Consider the following 20,302-nt stretch of genomic DNA (forward strand, 5'->3'; position numbering starts at 1 on the left):
ATTTATATGTACATACAATAGGAGTCATGTTGATACTTATGATATATGGAGATCGTTGTCATTCCATTCCTCTTCGAAAAAATCAGTTGATGTAGGCTGTGTGCTTGTACTCAAACTGAGCTTGACTTGAGGACATGTTAGTTTGTTATGTCCCTCACCGTTGCAGTACCCACATCGCCTAATTTTCTTCTCGACCTTGTTCTTCGACACTTCTTTTCGCTTGCGTTGTTTTCATTGAGGGTCACGAACATTGTTTACTACAATGCTCTGGTTGACCGAATCATTCAAACCAAACGAGTTTTCTAATTCTTCTATTAGTTTTTCATCTCATCTCTTGCGGTTTTGAAAGACTCGTCTGTCTTTGATGCAATGTAGCATAACCTACTTGACGTTGAACGTAGAGCAGCAATCCTTGCCATTTGCATCACTTCTGGAGACACATTCAAATCAACATAACTGGGTGCAGAACCCTTCGCATCATTAGTCCACCTACTTTGAATCAAAGTCCCGGGCAAATATGTGTAGTCCAAGTGCTTCAAAATGTGAAGTTGATGGCGACACGGAAGTCCAACGGTCTCGAATTTTTTGCAGGAGCAAATTAGAGTTTTCGTACGAGAATCAAAACTAATTTCAAATTTCCTATTTTTTTCTGCGTACTTTGACAAATATAATGTTGACATTCATCTGATAAGGACTTAATCTCTGCCTCAATCCGGTAATGTCTCCCGTATAAGTTATCTTGGAACACGAAAAGATTCGCGGGTAAAAATCGCAGCGGCATGGCTTTCAAGGTCGACCAGTTTTGTGATCTGGAAGAGCTTCGTATGGGAACTTAAGTAATCCGCTTTCAACTCGTTCATACGCATTCTACTAATTCCATCTTCAATTGCACGAACAACATCTAAATATCTTCTTGTGTTTCAGTGCAATAGCTAGTGAAGCATTCATAGACTAGCACCTTTGTGTTGAGCGAATATTGGCAAAGAAATGACGGTTAGATGCTTGTGCCCATAAGTGTCGTGTATTCCCTTTCTCAATCACCCATGATGCTTTTGGACGTTGAATTCTGAAACAACCGAACGCCATTGAATATCAAATTCCTTGGTTGTCCACCAGGAAGCCATGCATTTTGAGAATGCTGCTGTAAACTTTGGGTCACCAATGTTAGCTTGTGCATTGCGAGAAAGATGCCAAGAACATAATTTGTGCTTAGCATAAGGGATAACAGATTTGATAGCCCTTGCATTGCCCCATCCCCTCGGTGACAACTGAATAGGTTTATTCATCATGGCTTCTAAAATATTCTGTAGCACCCACTCGAAAGATTGAGACGTCTCGTCAGCGATTATGGCAGTGGCAAACACAATTGTGTTATGGTGATGATTGACACCAACAATAGGCATAATTGGTCGACCATACAAATTATCTTTGTACGTTGTGTCGAACGCAATTACATCACCGAAGCATGTGTAATCCGATCTCGATGTAGAATCCGACCAAATAAGATTATACAATGCCCCCGATTCATCTACCGAGTATGTCATAAAAAACCCGGGATCATCATGTTTCTTATAATCAAAGTAGGCAATAAGCGCATTCACATCCCCATCGACGATTTCCTTTGCTTTACCTCTTTGAAGTGCATTGTAGAGGTCTTTATGTGTAAATCCAACATTATGATAGCCCCCTGCCTGCTGCGTTAAATAGTTCATTACTTGTGACGTGCCAACACCGACCTCTTTCAATATTGTTGCCTCATCGATATCAGCCTTACTTACAGCTCTATTAGAACGCATAAATGGTGTCATAGCAGGTGTGCACAATGCATGATTATGTTTCTGATCAGACTTACTTATAACCCACTGATCGTTTGTATTTGTTGTTGTAACTACGACTCTAGCCTTACATCTTGTTCTTGTGACTAGCGTATGAGCACTTGACGATCAACATATTGACTTTTGATACTCGAAACCCTTATTGGAACAACAAAAATTCTTGTGTCTTCACATTCCCTTCCACGTCAAGTCGTGTTGTTCCCTTACGTGCACTAAACCCATGTTCCCGTGCGAATCCCTTGTAAAAGTACCAAGCTTGATCACGTGAACAGAAGAGCTGACCAACTAATCTGTCAACATTATGTACTTCATGGCATTCCTCGGTTGGCTTAACATTGTCTACATTAGTATTATCCATGGCAAAAATTTTGTTATGCAAGTTCAGTGGTCCAGGAGTTGATGGAGATGTAAGCAAAGGTTCATTTTGAACATGTTTCAGTCGTGCTACTTTCAATAGGATGTGGTATTGGTAGTGGTAGTTAAAGGGTGGGTACAACATTAAATTCGCAGTACATATTTAGGTATGTACAATAACTACAAGTATATATTATCATTAAATTTAGGTATGTACAATAACTATATATTTAGGTATGTACAATAACTACATATTTAGGTATGTACATCTTTTGAGTGAGTTTTAAGATATTAATTTAGTAATTATAGGCGTCTAATGATTTATTTTTACGTTACGGTATTTATATTAAATTAAAAACAATAACATATATATTACATATTTATTATTATCTTTGGTTAATATTGTTTAATTTAAATACTAAATAATATTTTATAAAATATCAAAACAATCAAATAATTTTTTGTGCAAATGAAATTATTAAATTAATATTGTAGGTGGAAAACATGAAATACTATTAAAAAAAATTGAAACATAATTACATAACTTTAAAAAAGTATCGATCCTTTTTATAAAAGTATGAACACTTTCATATAATAGGTAAAAAATGATGGAAACATAATTACATAACTTTAAAAAAGTATCGATCCTTTTTATAAAAGTATGAACACTTTCAATATAATAGGTAAAATATGATGTAATAGGTAGCACTTATATAATGTAATAGGTAGCGTTATAATGTAATAGGTAGTGCTTTATGTAAAGTATCTATCATTTTACAAAAGTGTCTATACTTATTTCACTGTGGAAAACATTAATTTAAGGTTATCTTTTGAGTGAGTTTTAAGATATCAATTTAGTAATTATATGTATCTAATGATTTATTTTCTATGTTACGGTATATATTATCATTAAATTAAAAACAATAAACATATATATTACATATTTATTATTATCTTTGGTTAATATTGCTAAATTTAAATTTTAAATATTATTTTATAAAATATCAAAACAATCAAATAATTTTTTGTGCAAATGAAATTATTAAATTAATTTTGTAGGTGGAAAACATGAAACACTATTAAAAAAAATTGAAACATAAATTACATAACTTTAAAAAAGTATCGATCCTTTTTAAAAAGTATGGACACTTTCAATATAATATGTAAAATGTGATGTAATAGGTAGCGCTTATAATGTAATAGGTAGCGTTTATATAATGTAATAGGTAGTGCTTATATTGTAAAGTATCTATCCTTTTTATAAAAGTATCCATACTTTTTTCACTGTAGAAAACATTAATTTAAGGTTATCTTTTGAGTGAGTTTTAAGATATTAATTTAGTAATTATAGGAGTATAATGATTTATTTTTTACGTTACGATATATAGATTATTAAACTAAAACAATAAACATATATTACATATTTATTATTATCTTTGGTTAATATTGTTAAATTTAAATTCTAAAATATTATAAAATATCAAAACAATCAAATAATTTTTGTGCAATGAAATTATTAAATTAATATTGTAGGTGGAAACATGAAACACTATTAAAAAAAACATAAATTACATAACTTTAAAAAAAATATCGATTTTATATAAAAAGTATAGACACTTTCAATATATTATAATGTAATAGGTAAATTTGCAATGCTATCGGTAAATATACCGGTTTACTTATAAAATAGGTCAATATAAGCGCTAATATTCATTTATAAAGCGCTACTAGTATGTTATTATACTTTATAATATTTCCGATTAAATAATATAACATAACCGGTCTAAATTTTAACCAATCACTTATTTAACCGGTCACGCCGTATATTAACGTTTTTTAAGCGCGCCACCGCATAACTACCCATATGTATCTTTTGAAATAAAAATTTAAAATGGATTTGTTTTGTGTCGTGTCTGCTTGTGGGCAGGAGGTAGTGATAAGTGAAGTTGATGTTGTGGTTGTGGGTGTGGAAAATGAGTCTTCTTTTTTATTATTAAAATTAAAATTATCCTTGAATATGTATTGCCTTTGTAGTAATACTTCATTCTTAATCTCAAGCCTCTACTAAATGGCAGTGGCATCAATCTGAAGCATGTTTTGAAGGATGATCCTCCGTCCCATAAAATTCAAAAGAATCGTTACTCGTATCAATCCAAACAATTGGGTAGCTCCGCAAATGCTGGTTTTGGAGGACAGGGACAGGCCTCCTCTTTAACCTTTGCTTTGCCAGTAGCACAGCTTCACTAAGACAAATCATATTGTATTAGGAAACGGTTTTTTAAAATTTTATAAAAGACAAATATAAAAAATAATATTATTAATAAAAAGTATATATATATATATATAATATTGTTATTAATTCATATTATAAAAAAACCCTTAGAGAAAACTATCTAAATGTGGAGTGTAGTAATTTTCTAAAAAAAGAAAGTAATAAAAGTAAACAAAGTTCCTAAAAGAAAGGGTCCAGAATTTCATCATTCTTCTCTTCTGAATCCAAACTGTTGAATTCGTCAAACAAACCCCACTATTTATCTAAACACAAGTTTTCAGAAATTTCAAGCCCAAATTATCAATAAAACACCATAACTTTGGTGCCAAAAACACCTTATACAATTTAAAAATAAAACCCTAAACTTTCTTTTCCTTTCCTTTTTTTATTCTTAAAATAAAAAACAAAACAAAAAAGGGGAAAAACAAAACCAAGAAAAAATTACTACTAAAAGCAAAGATTATATTACCAACAAAAGAAATTACTTCATTAAAGATTTGCATTTTGCTGTTTCAAGCCGGAATCAGGTTCCTTTTCCGTTTCTGACAACACCAGTTCCCTTGTTTTTTTTTTTTCTGTTTTAATATTATGAAACTGAAGATCTTGTCATAGACTTGATTTCGTGTCATCACGTTGTTGTGTTCTGATAATTAATGCAGGTCACCGGTTAAGGTGATGCTTATAAAAAGAACAATGGTACATGCTACATTATTTTATCTATAATTTTTCATCGTATGAGAATTGAAGGATTGGTATTTAGATTATTTTGAGTTATTAGACATAAACCAATTTATATTTAAGCAACACATTGACCCGAATCTGGTGGTTTTTTAATTTGTGTAACCCCTTTGTTTTAAATCAGCCGCTAATATGGCAGAGGAGGCAAGAGGAACGTTTACAGTGGACGATGCTCTTATGACCTTGGGGTTTGGGAAATACCAATTTTGTGTGCTTGGTTATGCGGCACTGGCATGGGTCTCAGAAGCCATGGAAATGATGCTTCTGTCGTTCATAGGCCCAGTAGTCCAAAGATTATGGCATCTTTCTGCCAAACAACAAAGCTTAATAACCAGTGTGGTTTTCATCGGTATGCTAATAGGAGCGTATTCCTGGGGTGTAGTCGCAGATAAATATGGAAGAAGGTGGGGTTCTATCCCTCTCTTCTCTTGTCATTGTGTTTTCCTTATTTACACCGCTGCACCAGTGTTTGAAAAATATTGTATCCCCCCCTCAGGAAGGGTTTCCTTATGACTGCACTAGTTACTACTTTGGCTGGCTTTGCAAGTGCCTTTTCACCAAATTATGCGTCTTTGCTGGTTTTCCGTTGCGTGGTTGGTATCGGGTTAGGGGGTGGGCCGGTCCTTTGCTCTTGGTTGCTCGAGTTCATCCCCCCGCCGAATCGAGGCACATGGATGGTTGTTTTCCAAGCATTTTGGACCGTCGGCGCGGTGTTTGAAGCCTCCATCGCTTGGATTGTGATGCCAAGATTGGGTTGGAGATGGCTGCTCGGTTTCTCTTCGATCCCTTCGTTCGGTCTCCTTGCGTTCTATTTTATTACACCCGAGTCGCCAAGGTACCTCTGCTTGAACGGTAGGACAAAGGAGGCGATGATTATTTTGGAAAGAATAGCGGAAGTCAATGGCACAAAAGTGCCTCTTGGAACACTTGTTTCTGAAGACTATCAAGCTGGCTTGGATGAAGATGAAACTCCTGCAAAGCCTGAACAAGGACCCTTCTCAACAATTTTAAAGCTTCTTTCACGAGAACTAATTAGGCCAACCCTGCTGTTGTGGGCAGTGTTCTTCGGAAATTCGTTTAATTATTACGGACTGGTACTACTCACTACCGAGTTAAACACAGGCCGCTCTAGGTGTGCCGGACACAAAACCGAATCCAAAATATCTGAAGATGTTAACTACAAAGATGTCTTCATCACTACTTTTGCAGGTTCATTGATTTTCACTGATACATAGTTTCATCTGCTTGTAATAATAAAAAAAAATACGCTCGTAAAGCTTTGATTCGGTTGCTGTAGAATTTCCGGGGCTCATCATAGTAGCGCTTACAATAGACCGAGTCGGTCGAAGGCTTTCAATGGCGATTTTGTTCTTCATCTGTTGCATTTTAATATTCCCCTTGGTATTCCATCAGACTCAAAAGGTAACAACAGGCCTTTTATTTGGATCACGAGTATGCATCACCGCAACCTTCACCACCCTGTTCATATATGCTCCGGAGGTAAACGAATCGTCAAATCCTCATCTCATTGTTGGCGATGTTTGTAAGATTTCATTTGTTTTTTATTCTCGCTTTAACTTGCAGGTGTATCCGACCGCCGTAAGAACGACGGGTTTCGGATCAGCAAGCTCGATGGGAAGAATCGGTGGTATGATTTGTCCCTATGTTGCGGTAGCTTTGGTGCAGGGATGTCATCAAACAGCTGCCATTGGGATGTTTGAGGCTATAATACTTTTATCAGGGGTATGCATATTGCTCATACCCATAGAGACCAAGGGTCGAGAATTGACCGATGATGTTAAGCAAAAGCTCACTGCACCTGTTTAGTTAACTTAACTATCAAGGCTCCATCCGTTTTGTAAATGTTCATCAATATCCTTTTATTATCAAATAAAATAAATTCAGTTTATAGGCTCTTACTTCCACCCCAATTTACTTGTGACTATGACTGCTATTTGGGTATATATTTTTAAGAGAAAATAATCTCAGTGACTAAAAATGCCTTATAATATACGATTTTAACCAACTTTTTTTGGATTTGCCAAAATGACCAACTAAATCGCAATGCGATCGATAATTCGCAACGCGATCTCCGGTATCGCAAATCAGTTTCCAGATTCACAACGCAATTCTAACTACCGCATTGCGATTTCCCAAATTCGCGTTGCGATTTTCCTAATTCGCAATGCGAATACGTAAATCGCAACGCGAATTTGGAAAATCGCAACGCGAATTTGGAAAATCGCAATGCGAATACGTAAATCGCAATGCGATTTACATAGCGCTATTCGTATTAACGCGTATTTTTTTTTCAAATTCCAAACACGAATATATTAATATATCGGAACTCTGAACCGTCCTGTATATCCGTAATCGCAACTCATAACCTAAAACCCTAAACACAACTCTCGTCTCATCTCCATCTCTCACTCTCTAAGGCGACATTCGTCCATCTCTGACGAAATCAGTCCCCACGACGATAACAATCTCCATCTCCGCAAAAATCATTCACGGTCAGAAATGGAAAATCAACCAAATCAACCACGAGGTTAGTTTTTTTAATTATTTTTATTTTGAAATTTTTGCATTATTATTAGGTTTTCATATGAAATTGATGATAAGTTTACTGGTGTTTTCAATAATAGATTAACCATTTCACTTAGATTGCTTATTATATTCATTCGATTGCTTCCAATACTGCTAAACTGTTTAGTCTTTAACCCTGTGAAGTTAGTATTTGTCTTTGTTTTGTCTTTTGGTTGAAGTAATGCAATCCATTCAAGTTTCTTTCAATTTAGTATTTGAAACCAGAATGACTATCGCAACGAGTGAATCGCAACGCGAAAATGACTATCGCAATGCGAATTGACTATCGCAACGAGAGAATCGCAATGCGATTTTCATTTCGCATTGCGATTCTTGCGTTGCGGTAGTCATTTTCGTGTTGCGATTTCATTTCGTGTTGCGATTTAAAGTTTCAGAACTATTCTTCTTCTGCAAATTGAAACTTGAATGAATTGCATTACTTCAACCAAAAACAATACTAAATTCACAGTGTTGCAAATTTAAGTTTGAAGAATAAACTACTACTCTTTATGTTTATTGTTCATATCTTCATAGTGTAGTTTTTGGTATATCTAAATTGGTATGTTTATTGTTTTTGCAGAACTTTTATTCGGCTCAATTGACCTTAAGAAATAAAGTAAGCCTGGCCAAACAATTGCGTCGAAGTTTTCACCTGCACAAAGAAAATATTTGAGGATACTTGCTTCGGGCCATGGCTGAAAGTACAACATCTGGGTGGAGATGCTATGTTGACCCACTGTTTCTTCAAACCATGACTAGCGATCTACCAGAGACTATACAACGTCGTGATGAAGATATATGGTTTGATTTTCCACCGGCGTATACGTGTTTTGGGCGGGAAGAGTTTTGCTTAATCACCGGTCTACGCTTCGGACACGATGATGTAGATCGATACACTAGACATATTACCCACCTATCATGGTTTTCCCGGGTTTTTCCTGAGCAGTCAAAGAAGAATTCAAATTTACACGTGGAAGACTTGACGAGATTATTGAATAAGAAAATGGTTTTACTCGGATGGATGACGTCGGTTGTCCGAGTATGCCTTCTAATACTTTACAAGCCGGCTTTTTTAGGCAGAGAGGCCCGACAACCTATTCCTAATGATCTAATTAAATTGGTAGAGGACCTAAAGCTGGAACCTGTTTCCGTGGGGTTCGTATCTATGAGAGCTACATGGAATAAGTTGTCGCCTGCCTTTAATGATCAGAAAAGTTTGCGTGGCGATGGTTCCAAATACACTTTGTCAGCTTTATTTGGGCCTTTAAGGTAATAATTTTTATATAATGTTTCCAAAATTATAATTAATTCTTTAACAATTACTAATGTTTGTTATTATATTGTTTGTAGATTTGGATATTTGAGGCCTTTCCCGCCATGCAGACATATGTATTAAAAACTTCTAATGATATTCCTAGGGCTATTTCTTGGAAGAGGAAACGGTCCTTGCAGCAATGGGAAGATTTACTACCGTATACTACAATATAATGTAAGTTAACACAAATACTACCATATGTTTATAAACAAGTATTACTAGTACACTTTTAACTTTGTTTGAGCTTTTATTGTTAGGAGGCCAACACTCCATTACAGAGGCTGACACCCACGGAAACTGAGCTTGCCACTGATTGGTGGCAAGCTAGTAAGCTTTTTTTTGACGGCACAGATGATGAGCAGCCACCACTTCGAAAGGTATCACCTCACCCAGAGCCATCACCTGATCGACCCGAATATACACCTCCACAACGAGAGTCATCACCTATTCTGTCATATCATCGAGCCTCTTCTCCATCATCACCTCATGATAGGCGACCGGCAAAGATGCCACGACGTTTATCTCCCTGTTCTCCACCTCCACAGGATGAGTTACGGGAGTTACGTAATGAGGTCAATGCCTTGCGTGAGGAGGTCGGTACTTTACGCGATGACAATGGTGCATGGTGTGTTGAGGTGTCTACTTTACATGGTGAGGTAGCAGCTATACGTGAGATTGTAGCATCGTTGCAGAACAAGGTTCATACTCTACGCAATGAGGTAAGTTTAATATTTTTCATATTTAACTTGATGATAAATTTACTCGTAATTTCACTTAGATTGCTTAGTAAATTCATTCGGTTGCTGCCAATACTGTTTAACTATTTATTCTTTAACCCTGTGAAGTTAGTATTTGTTTTTGGTTGTCTTTTGGTTGAAGTAATGCAATCCATTCAAGTTTCAATTTGCAGAAGAAGAATAGTTTACTATCGCAATGCGAAAATGACTATCGCAACGCGAAAATGACTATCGCAACGAGAGAATCGCAATGCGAAAATGACTATCGCAATGCGAAAATGACTATCGCAATGCGAAAATGACTATCGCAATGCGAATTTGCCTATCGCAACGAAAGAATCGCAATGCGAAATGAAAATTGCATTGCGATAGTCAAATTCGCATTGCGATAGTCATTTTCGCGTTGCGATTTTGTTGTTGCGATTTTCATTTCGCATTGCGATTCTCTCGTTGCGATAGTCATTTGCAGATTCTATTCTTCTTCTGCAAATTGAAACTTGAATGAATTGCATTACTTCAACCAAAAGACAAATACTAACTTCACAGTGCTGAAAATTTAAGTTTCAAGAATAAACTACTACTCTTTATGTTGTCATTGAACCTGCACTAAACCTATATGTTGTCTTTTTAAATGTTTATATAAGTGTTTACTTCTGGAATGTTATATGATGCATTTTGTGAACAATGATATAATAATGACTTGGGTGAATACCGTGCAAGTTTGAAATATATTTGTCTTTGTTCTCACTATTTAATATCATGTCTGTTTATTTACTGATTTATGTATTAATTTATTTTTTAGCGGCCCGCTAAGGTGGATGCTCTACGCCGGGTTTTTCTTGCAAGACGGAGTTCACGCATCAGACGGCGTACACGTGCCATTACGTCTCCATTCACCCCAATAGTGCGAAGAATCCGTAAGAAAAAGGCCGACTCACCTGTCATCGTTCAAAAGGCCTCCCTTATCGTTCAAGAGGCCCCTATCATCCCTCAAGAGTCCCCTCCCACCGTTCAAGAGGCCACTGTCATTGTTGAAGAGGTCCCTCCCAACATTCTAGAGCCCGATTCACATGGCGTAATATATCAAATTATTGAGAAGCCCCCTTACGTGCCGGACATGATGGATGACTGTTGGCTTTCGTATAAGTTACCGGCCAGTACCATTCCGGCAGATGAAGTGGAGAGGAAACAACTACCAGAAACAATTCTGGATAATACCCTTTGGGCTAAGACCGCAGTTGATTTTTATCTAAATGAGCGGAGCCAAGGGTGTTACGCTGACATATACAAACTCAACGATGATATGCATTTGTTGATTGAACGGTCTTGGTGGGGTGTATTATTAGGGGTTGAAGACAACGACTATTTCGATGGGGGTAAGTCTTATATTTCTTATATTTCAGTTTGATTAATTTTTTTTAAAATTTATGTAATTCACTAATATATGTATTTTTTTGTAAAACAACATATTGATGCATGGATGACACGTCTTCTAATTGTAAGGAAATTAAAGAAAAATATTAAACAAACGCGATATACAATTATGTCGACGTCTTTTCACGTAGTTCACTTGAAGAATCAACGACAGGAATCATATGTGTTGGCTAATGGACAAGCTAAACTTTATCCTGCATAGTGGGAGGTCGATAAGGTTAGTATATTTGTTTAAATATTTTAAAGGTGTTCATAAATAAGTGCGTAATTTGAATTATTACATTTCGATGCAGGTGTTTATCCCTGTTTTGGACCGTACTCATTGGCTTCTCGTCGAACTTCAGCTCCCATCCCTAAAGACAATAGTATATGACAACATTATAAATTACATATCATTATCTGATTTGAGAGATATGATTAAGGGATGGAGCTCTCATTTGGCTAAATTCTTAGATGCAATTGATTATTGGACTAAGTCTGGAAACAAGAAGCCAAAGAAGTTCAATGTTACAGTTATCAGAGACGAGACCGCGCCACAACAAACGAAGGAAGCCAGAGGGGATTGTGGTCCTCTCGTAGCATGTGCTTGGAGCGTTTGATGACATGAAGTACATATTTTCTACCTCCCACCGATAGAGATAGAGGTGTAGTAGGCTTGTGGTTTTGGCATTTTATGGCTAGAGCGATATATGCGAGACGCTGCCTACCTGCATCCGCGTTATGGAAGTGTCCATAAACAATTTGTAAGTCAAATACAAGTGTTGTTAAACATATTTACTCTTTTTGGTTTGAAAATGTTTGGTTAAGTAGCTAGAATTCAATAATTTGCTGTTTGTAGGTTTTAGATGTGTAGAAAGTGTTGTTGATTCAATGTTTAGTTTCTGCAGGTTAATCCTGAAGTGAGCTGCGTGAAATGGATGTATCGGTGCAAAAGTTGATTTCATTATTATTTTTTGATTGTTTAATTTATTTGTAAAAGATGATTTGTAAATGTTGATTTGTTTAATTGATGTGTACATAATATTTGTGCTTGTTTAATTGATTGAAATGTAATAGTTGATTTGTTGATTTCAATCTGCATTATGTTGAATGCAAAACAGACTATCGCAACGCGGAAATGACTATCGCAACTTTCGCGTTGCGATTTTCATTTTCGCATTGCGATTCACTCGTTGCGATTTTCATTTCGCATTGTGATTCTCTCGTTGCGATAGTCATTTCCGCGTTGCGATAGTCAATTCCGCATTGTGATAGTCATTTCTGTGTTGCGATAGTCATATTCGCGTTGTGATTTCCGCGTTGCGATAGTCAAATGAATGTCTAATAAGTGATAACAACTGAACATATCATAGCAATGTTCAAACTCAAGTTACTAATATATGCCTAACTGAAAATGTTAAAAGTTCACACATAATATACACATAATACAACGTTTGCATTTAAAAATCACCTAAGTTAACAGTCCCAAAAGGTGAAGCCGGTTGTGATTGGGATTTTGATGAGGATCCATATTTTGGTAGAGGAAAAGATGATTGTGATGGCACTGGGGATCCACATGTCAACCTGTATGACCACTTTCCTTGCACCGACTACATGTCGATCTCTTCTTCTCTTCACCCTTAGACGGTATACGATCGTGACTTTTTGGTTGGCCAGGTAGCCTTCTGTCCATGGCTGGTGGCAAAACTATTTGTAAGTCATCTGGTATGTCCCACTCAGAAGGATGTGGAATATGGTAGACAATCTCGCCATAAGTCTGTCGATATACTTCTGTAGTGTAGCAATCCGTAGCGTATGCGCTTGAATCATCTTGGTTTAGATGAAGATAAACTTTTATAACATGGCCACACGGATAACCAATGTTTGCCATTTATACACTATACGTCTTTGCATTTGATCGACAAGCCCATTTAAGTTATTATCCAATACTTCAACAAGTGTTTGAACATGGTTCAACTCTCCATGACGTTGACTTCACAACACGTTTCGTTATCTTTTTTCTGTCCATGGTGTAACACGATGTTCCAATTCCTGTAAATTTAATAAATATACTTAATAAAATATATGATAAGTTACGAATTTAAAGAAATAATACCTGTATGGTTTCTTTTATTTTAGTACACTGTTGAATAGAGGCTCGAAAAAACTCCATTAACATAGTAATGGGTAATTTCCGGGAATGACGACTTAGAGCGTTGATTGATTCTGCACTATTAGACGTCATGAAACCATATCTTGCTCCAGTTGATGTACTCTTGACCATCTTTCAAACCCGACATCTTCTAGTGTTTGAGAACACTGAGGCAAAACACGTCTTAAACAGTTTATAGCTTATAAAACCACTTCCCGATAAGCTTTTACAACCTTCCAGTATGTCCATTTGTGATTTTTTATACCACAGACCTTGATTTTAGATTTCTATACAAATGAACACAAAGTCCATGAAAAGCATCTGGGAAACACCTTCTAACAGCGTTGTCAATTGCGTTTGCCCTATCGGATATGATTGTCAGATTGCTAATAGGACCTATGCAATCCTTAGATGCCCCATAAACCATGTCCATGATCAGAGGTTTCAGATTTGCCAAACCCGCTATTGGCGTATCCCATTGTTAGCATCCATGGCTACTGCTAATAAGTTTACTCCAAGGTATCGACCTTTTAAATGTGCTCCATCAACTATAATAACTGGGTGCATGCAATTAATAAACGAACGAAACTACAAAATCATATACACAAGAAAATAATCATTTAAATGTGAAATGCATGTAACTAACAAAAATTAGTCAACAAAATTATTATTGATTTACTAACCGCAGCACCAATGGCGATAAACAGCAACTCAAAGCGTCCATCTCTATCTTTGATATGAGTTACCGACCAGGATTTTTCAGCTTTAAATTGTGACAATAAGCCGGCAGTTGGGCAAACGATGCTTCTGGCGACCCCCTCAATAATTCCAGGCATAACATTTGGCTCTCCAAGCTTGAGAATATGAGATACTAATCTTGAACCGAGCATTCATGTCAGTCATAATTTCATGTTCCCGATATACCCTACCATTCAAAACATTAACTCAGCCAGAAAACCACCCAACCTTTTTGTTTGCCTATCTATGGTGAGGAAAACTTGGGTTCTTGAACATGTATGTTTATCAATAAATTTCGTATACAAAGCTATCTTCAAGTCTTCCTTTGTATCAAACAATCATCTTTCTTGATACGAATAATTTTTGTGTAACAATCAACTGCTATCTTTACCAACTCTTCTTCCGGTATCTGAAGTAATTCTGGCATATTCTAGTTATACTCCCGTGGCATTTTCTTCGAGACTTTTCTTTGGGGATTTCTCTTCTTCTTTTTTTTATTCTTCAGTGTATATGAATTACATAATGGATGTTCAACATGTTCATTTACGTCGTAACTTCCTCCTCATTATCATCAACAACATCTCCCTCGCAACGGCTGTTTCATCATCAAAATTCGGGTATTGACCAATATCAAAATCATTACACGCAGGGTTTCTTCTTCTTCTGAAAATCATCAAAATTCGAGTATTGACCAAGATCAAATCCGGGTATTGACCAAGATCAAATTTGAATACTGACTGTACTCACAATTTTTTCTGTGGCTCATCATCGTCTAACTGTCAATACGAAAACCGAAATTTGGTGCTGAAAGTTGATTGGGATTTGGATTAGAGAAGGTTGTGGGTTTTGAGATTGTGTTTGGTATTGGAAATGTGGTGAAACAATATTTGCTTGGTGATGAAATTTGTAGAACCATTAAATTTTGAGCACCATAAACTGGGGTTGAAAAACTTAGTTTCTACCCGCTACTGACCCAACTTCACTACTTCTAGGTCAACAACATACATGTAACATCATCACTTGAACACTAATGTAAGCAATGAATCGTTCACATCTTCATTGTCGTTAACAAATAACTTACCATTTCTTTGATAAGATAGCCTAAATCCACTTAGGGGCTCTAAATTCAATTTATTTGCAACACGTAACATTAGAGTTTCATAAGTTACTTTTTTACATGTTTTAGTTGAAGATTCATGGGTGGGTAAGGCATATATTGTAAAACACCATTAACATTCTCCCATGACCCTCCAAAACACAAATCTATCCAAACATGATCAACATTAGATGATTTCATTATTGTAAATTAATTTACTAAACAAACGAGCTGCGAAACTAAAACCTGTTGCTGGATGGGGAAGGATGTCGTTGGATATAGGAACGGATGTCGCCGGAGAGAGTGATGTTGCTGGATGGGGAAGGATGTCGTTGGATATAGGAACGGATGTCGCCGGAGAGAGTGATAGATGGAGATGGAATGAGTTGCGATTTAGGGATTTAGGTTATGAGTTATTGCTGCTGCGTAGTTATATACCCAAAACATTTGTGTTGCGAAATTAAAACCTATTGCGAATTCAGAAATCGAGTTGCGAATTTGAAATTCAGTATTGCGATAGTCAGAATCTCGTTGCGATTTACAGATTCGCATTGCGATTTACGTATTCGTATTGCGATTTACGTAATCGCATTACGATTTACGTATTCGCATTGCGATTTACGTAATCGCATTACGATTTACGTATTCGCATTGCGATTTACGTAATCGCATTACGATTTACGTATTCGCATTGCGATTTACGTAATCGCATTGCGATTTACGTAATCGTATTGCGATTTTCCAAATTCGCGTTGCGATTTACGTATTCGCATTGCGAATTAGGAAAATCGCAACGCGAATTTGGGAAATCGCAATGCGATAGTCAGAATCACATTGCGAATCTGGAAACTGATTTGTGAAACCGGAGATCGCGTTGCAAATTATCGATCGCATTGCGATTTAGTTGGTCATTTTGGCAAATCCAAAAAAAGTTGGTTAAAATCGTATATTATAAGGCATTTTTGGTCACTGAGGTTATTTTCTCTATTTTTAATTAAGTCAAAACATATTATATTCTTAAGATAAATATAAGAATTCGAATTCATATCAAATGAGATAATATGAGCATTTTCGATAACTCAACTAATTATTGGATCTAGGTATTTGAGCATAGATTAATTTAATATTAAAATGTTGGATAAAGTACATAAATGGTCCCCGACTAAAATATGTTACTTTGTTGAGTCTCTTAACTATTAAAAATTACAAAATGGTCCCTTATTATAGCTCACTGCTTGAATCCCCTGCTATTAAAAGTTGCAAAATGGTCACTTGACTATTAACATATTCCAAACTCGTCTTTTTTGTCAAAAAAATTGTAGGATGTTAACCTACTGATTGAGATATAATACAATCTTATTACAAAATCTCAACTGTCTATACAACTCAAATGGTTCCATGATCAAAATTTATCATATTCTAGTTAACAAGTTAATATCCAGCTTAGACGATCGTTAAATTTTAAATAAAAGGACAAATTTATAACATATTCAAATGATCATTTTATAATTTTTAATAGTCATAATATTCCTAAAAACCGTCTAATAATTTAAAAAAATCATTTGTAACATTTAATAATTAAGAAATTATTTATTATTTATAATCTGTAGAAATGTGTAACATCCCAAACTACGGGTTAATGATCAAATTGTAAAATTTCAGAATTTGGTGATTAAAGTGGAAAAGTTAAAAAGTTCAATGATTTATTTGAAAGTATTTCCTGAAGGGTTGTTAGTAATTAGTGAAAGAGTCAAAGGCCAAATAGGTCATTGAACAAGAATAATAATTAAATAAATTTTAGTGGGTATTATAATACCCATGTGATGCATGTGTGAAGAGATAAGTTTCCAAACTTATCTTCTTCATCTTCTTCTCTTCTCCAACGTGCCCAAGCTAGAGCAAATGTGAGTTTTATATTTTGTTGATTATTTATTAATTTTAAGAGTGGGTTTTGATCAGTAGATGATAACTAAGCTTAAGGAAAGCTTAAGTTATCTTAAAATCAAAAGATGAAAAAATTACGAAAGATTAAAGAAAATGGGGTTTTAAGTGAAATTTGGAATAGGAAGGTTTAAATGAATTTGGAGGATAAATTGAACTTGTCATCTATGAGAATAAGAAGTTATAAGTGTTAGAATTAAGTTTGTATAACATGGAAAATTTGGTATGATTATTGATTTCTATATGGAGAATAGAATTTTGAGGTTTAAGATGAAATAAATAGATATAAATGAGTTTAAACATGTATATTTGGGTTAAGAATATGAAAGGGAATGAAACTTGAAGAATTGAAATTGAAAGAGTGAATTTTCGTGCAATGAACAGTGATTTCTAGGTAGGTGCATCGATGCATTAAGGGGTGCATCGATGCATTAAGGGGTGCATCGATGCATGGATATTTCAAAGCTATTTTGTGTACCGATGCACCCATAGTGCATCGATACACTCCTAAAGGAAAAGTTGAAATTTGGTTTATTAAATTAGCTTGAGTTATTAACATCAAGTTATAATGTTTAGGCTTTTGATATCTCAGAAATTATATTTATGTAGATATCGAGCCTAAACGAGTTACAGAATAATCGAAGAGTTAGGATTGAATCAAAGCAAGCAAGGCTAAGGTGAGTGCAATTTAAATTGTACTTATGTGATTGATCAAACATTAACTTGCGATGATCCAATGATATAGTTACTATGGTAAGAAGTAACTTATAAAATGTTATGTGATTACTATGTGTGTATTAGTACATAGAAATGGATGTATGTTATTATATGTTACATGATTTACATGCTTACGTGAAAATACAACATATGATATACGTTACTTGATATGACATGCAAGGTTACATGAACAAATGAGAAATGATATATGTGAATACATGCATTTGTGATACGTGTTATATGGTATTAGATATATGTTTACACATACATGTGGTATGTGACAAAAGAGAAGGAACATGTGATTATGAGATCAATGATTACACGTACATGTGATACGTGACTGAAAAGAAAATATATGTGTTTATAAGAGAAATGATATGAATAAGTAATGTGAACTGTTATAAATGATAATGCCTATGTTATGTGATATGAGAGCTAGGGGTATAGTTGGCATGCCAAGGGTCGAGGGTTTACCTATGTTCTTCGGGATATATGGACTGTTTACCTATGTTCTTCGGGACATATGGACTGTTTACCTATGTTCTTCGGAATATATGGACTGATTACCTAGGTTTTTTGGAACCTATGGACTGGTCCTTCGGGATAATTATATGAGCTGTGGTGACAGCATAATAGTATACAACCTTAATGTACTCACATACCTTAAGTTCTCACTGGTGTACATGGACTAATAAAGAGATTAAATAAATATACTGAAGGTGATATGCATATGTGATTTATTATATGGAATAAATTACAGGATTCATGTATTGGTTATATGAAAGCATATATGTTTTAGTTATATGAACTGTATTACATGAAGTATATGGTGTTAAGTGTATTTCTTTATGAAATGTTTTATGATTTTTATTATATGTTTTATATGCCTCACTAAGTCGTAGACTTAGCGTGTGATTGTTTCACGCGTAGGTTCTGAGAAGAGGAAGATTGATAAGAGTTATCTTTTCTAAAGATCAGATCAGAAAAGAAATATATAGTATGTATTTTGTAATAAGAAAAGTGGTTGACATGTAAATAAATGATTAAATCCAATATGTTCTAATCGGTTTTGAAAAGTCATACGATTGAGTTTTCTAATGTTTTAAATGTGTTTATGTAAATGACAATTGTATAGTAATGAACGGTTAAATTTTTACGAGTTTTATGAACGTTTTACGAAAGTCACTGTAGCAGTACATCGATGCACAATTTTGCTTCGAAATTTTGGTGCATCGATGCACTGTAGCAATGCATCGATGCACTGTAGCACTGTTCACGGTATTGTTCATTACTGTTCACGGTATTGTTCATTACTGTTCACAGCACTGTTAATACCGTATTTTACTGTTCATAAATATGTTTTTATCTCAAAATTTTATACCAAACACAATTGAACAATATATGATCGTATTTTCTTAATATAAGTTCAAATGTTTAGTTATTTTACAAGAATAAAAGTTTTAAAATGTCAATGTGACATCTCGGACTCGTATCGGGGTCGGGTACGGGTTGAGGTGTTACAAAATGTTTTATTACAAATCTCTACTTGATAATTTTTCATAGAAATGCATGTAAATACTATTAGATAAACGTGGAATGTCTAATATTATAGTTCAATTAAGTAATAAATTAGTTTAAAAATAAGGCAAAATGGTACCAAAGGTCCTTGTATTTTTCAGAAAAAACCAATTTGGCCCTCCACTTTTTTTCATCCAATGTGGCCCTACAAGTCAAAAAAAAAAAACTCAATGTGGTCCTTTGACCAATGTTTTTTATCGTTGACCAACGACTCCATTACTTTTTGCTACATGACACGTTAACCAGGCCAAAATCCTATTTTCCTCTCTCAATCTGGCCTTCCAACTCAAGTGAATCCATATTGAACTTGTAAAAAAATTGAAAAAAAATGGGGATGAGCTACTTCATCGGGTAATATAAAAAAATCTTTGGTTGAAAAGGAAGAACAATGAAATGAGATGATAAAGGAGGAGAGTGAAGATTTAGAAATATATAAAGCAGAGGGAATACTTTATAATTTAATTATAATTTTGGAAATATTTTTTGTTTTCAAAATAATTTTAAAATTTTAATTTAATTAATTTCATTTTAATTATATATTAATAAAATAAGAATAATAAATGCCACATCATAAATAAATATTAACAAAATAAATCATGATGATAAAAACATGAGTAATTCAAAAGTTGAATGATTAAATTGAAAACGTTTAAAGTTTAGTGATCAAAATAGAAGAGAAAAATATGAGAGCCAGATTGAGTTATTTTCTTAAGTTGGAGGGCTAGATTGAGAGAAAAAAATAGGATTTTGACTTGGTTAACGTGTCACATTATAACAAAGTAACAAAGTCGTTGGTCAACGACAGAACATTAGTCAAAAGATCATATTTA

General features: G+C 34.8%; 1 protein-coding gene across 1 annotated transcript; it reads left to right on the forward strand.

Moving 5' to 3' along the window:
* The first annotated feature begins 5,331 nt into the window (after nucleotides 1–5,331).
* LOC120148954 (organic cation/carnitine transporter 7-like) lies at nucleotides 5,332–7,043 on the forward strand. The gene is made up of 4 exons (XM_039161912.1): nucleotides 5,332–5,603; nucleotides 5,696–6,408; nucleotides 6,497–6,699; nucleotides 6,784–7,043. Exons 1-4 carry the CDS (start codon nucleotides 5,332–5,334, stop codon nucleotides 7,024–7,026), a joined length of 1,431 nt encoding a protein of 476 aa, XP_039017843.1. The 3' UTR covers nucleotides 7,027–7,043.
* The last annotated feature ends 13,259 nt before the right edge of the window (nucleotides 7,044–20,302 follow it).

This window comes from Hibiscus syriacus, unplaced genomic scaffold, assembly GCF_006381635.1.
Source record: "Hibiscus syriacus cultivar Baekdansim isolate YM2019G1 unplaced genomic scaffold, ASM638163v2 tig00110988_pilon, whole genome shotgun sequence".
NCBI lineage: Eukaryota > Viridiplantae > Streptophyta > Magnoliopsida > Malvales > Malvaceae > Hibiscus > Hibiscus syriacus.

Bases quoted from the DNA above. Each gene is read 5' to 3' on its own strand.
- LOC120148954 (XM_039161912.1), top strand. From the start codon at position 5,332: ATGGCAGAGGAGGCAAGAGGAACGTTTACAGTGGACGATGCTCTTATG. The intron at 5,604-5,695 runs GTGGGGTTCTAT...TCCCCCCCTCAG, and splicing joins GCAGATAAATATGGAAGAAG to GAAGGGTTTCCTTATGACTG. The intron at 6,700-6,783 runs GTAAACGAATCG...TTTAACTTGCAG, and splicing joins TGTTCATATATGCTCCGGAG to GTGTATCCGACCGCCGTAAG.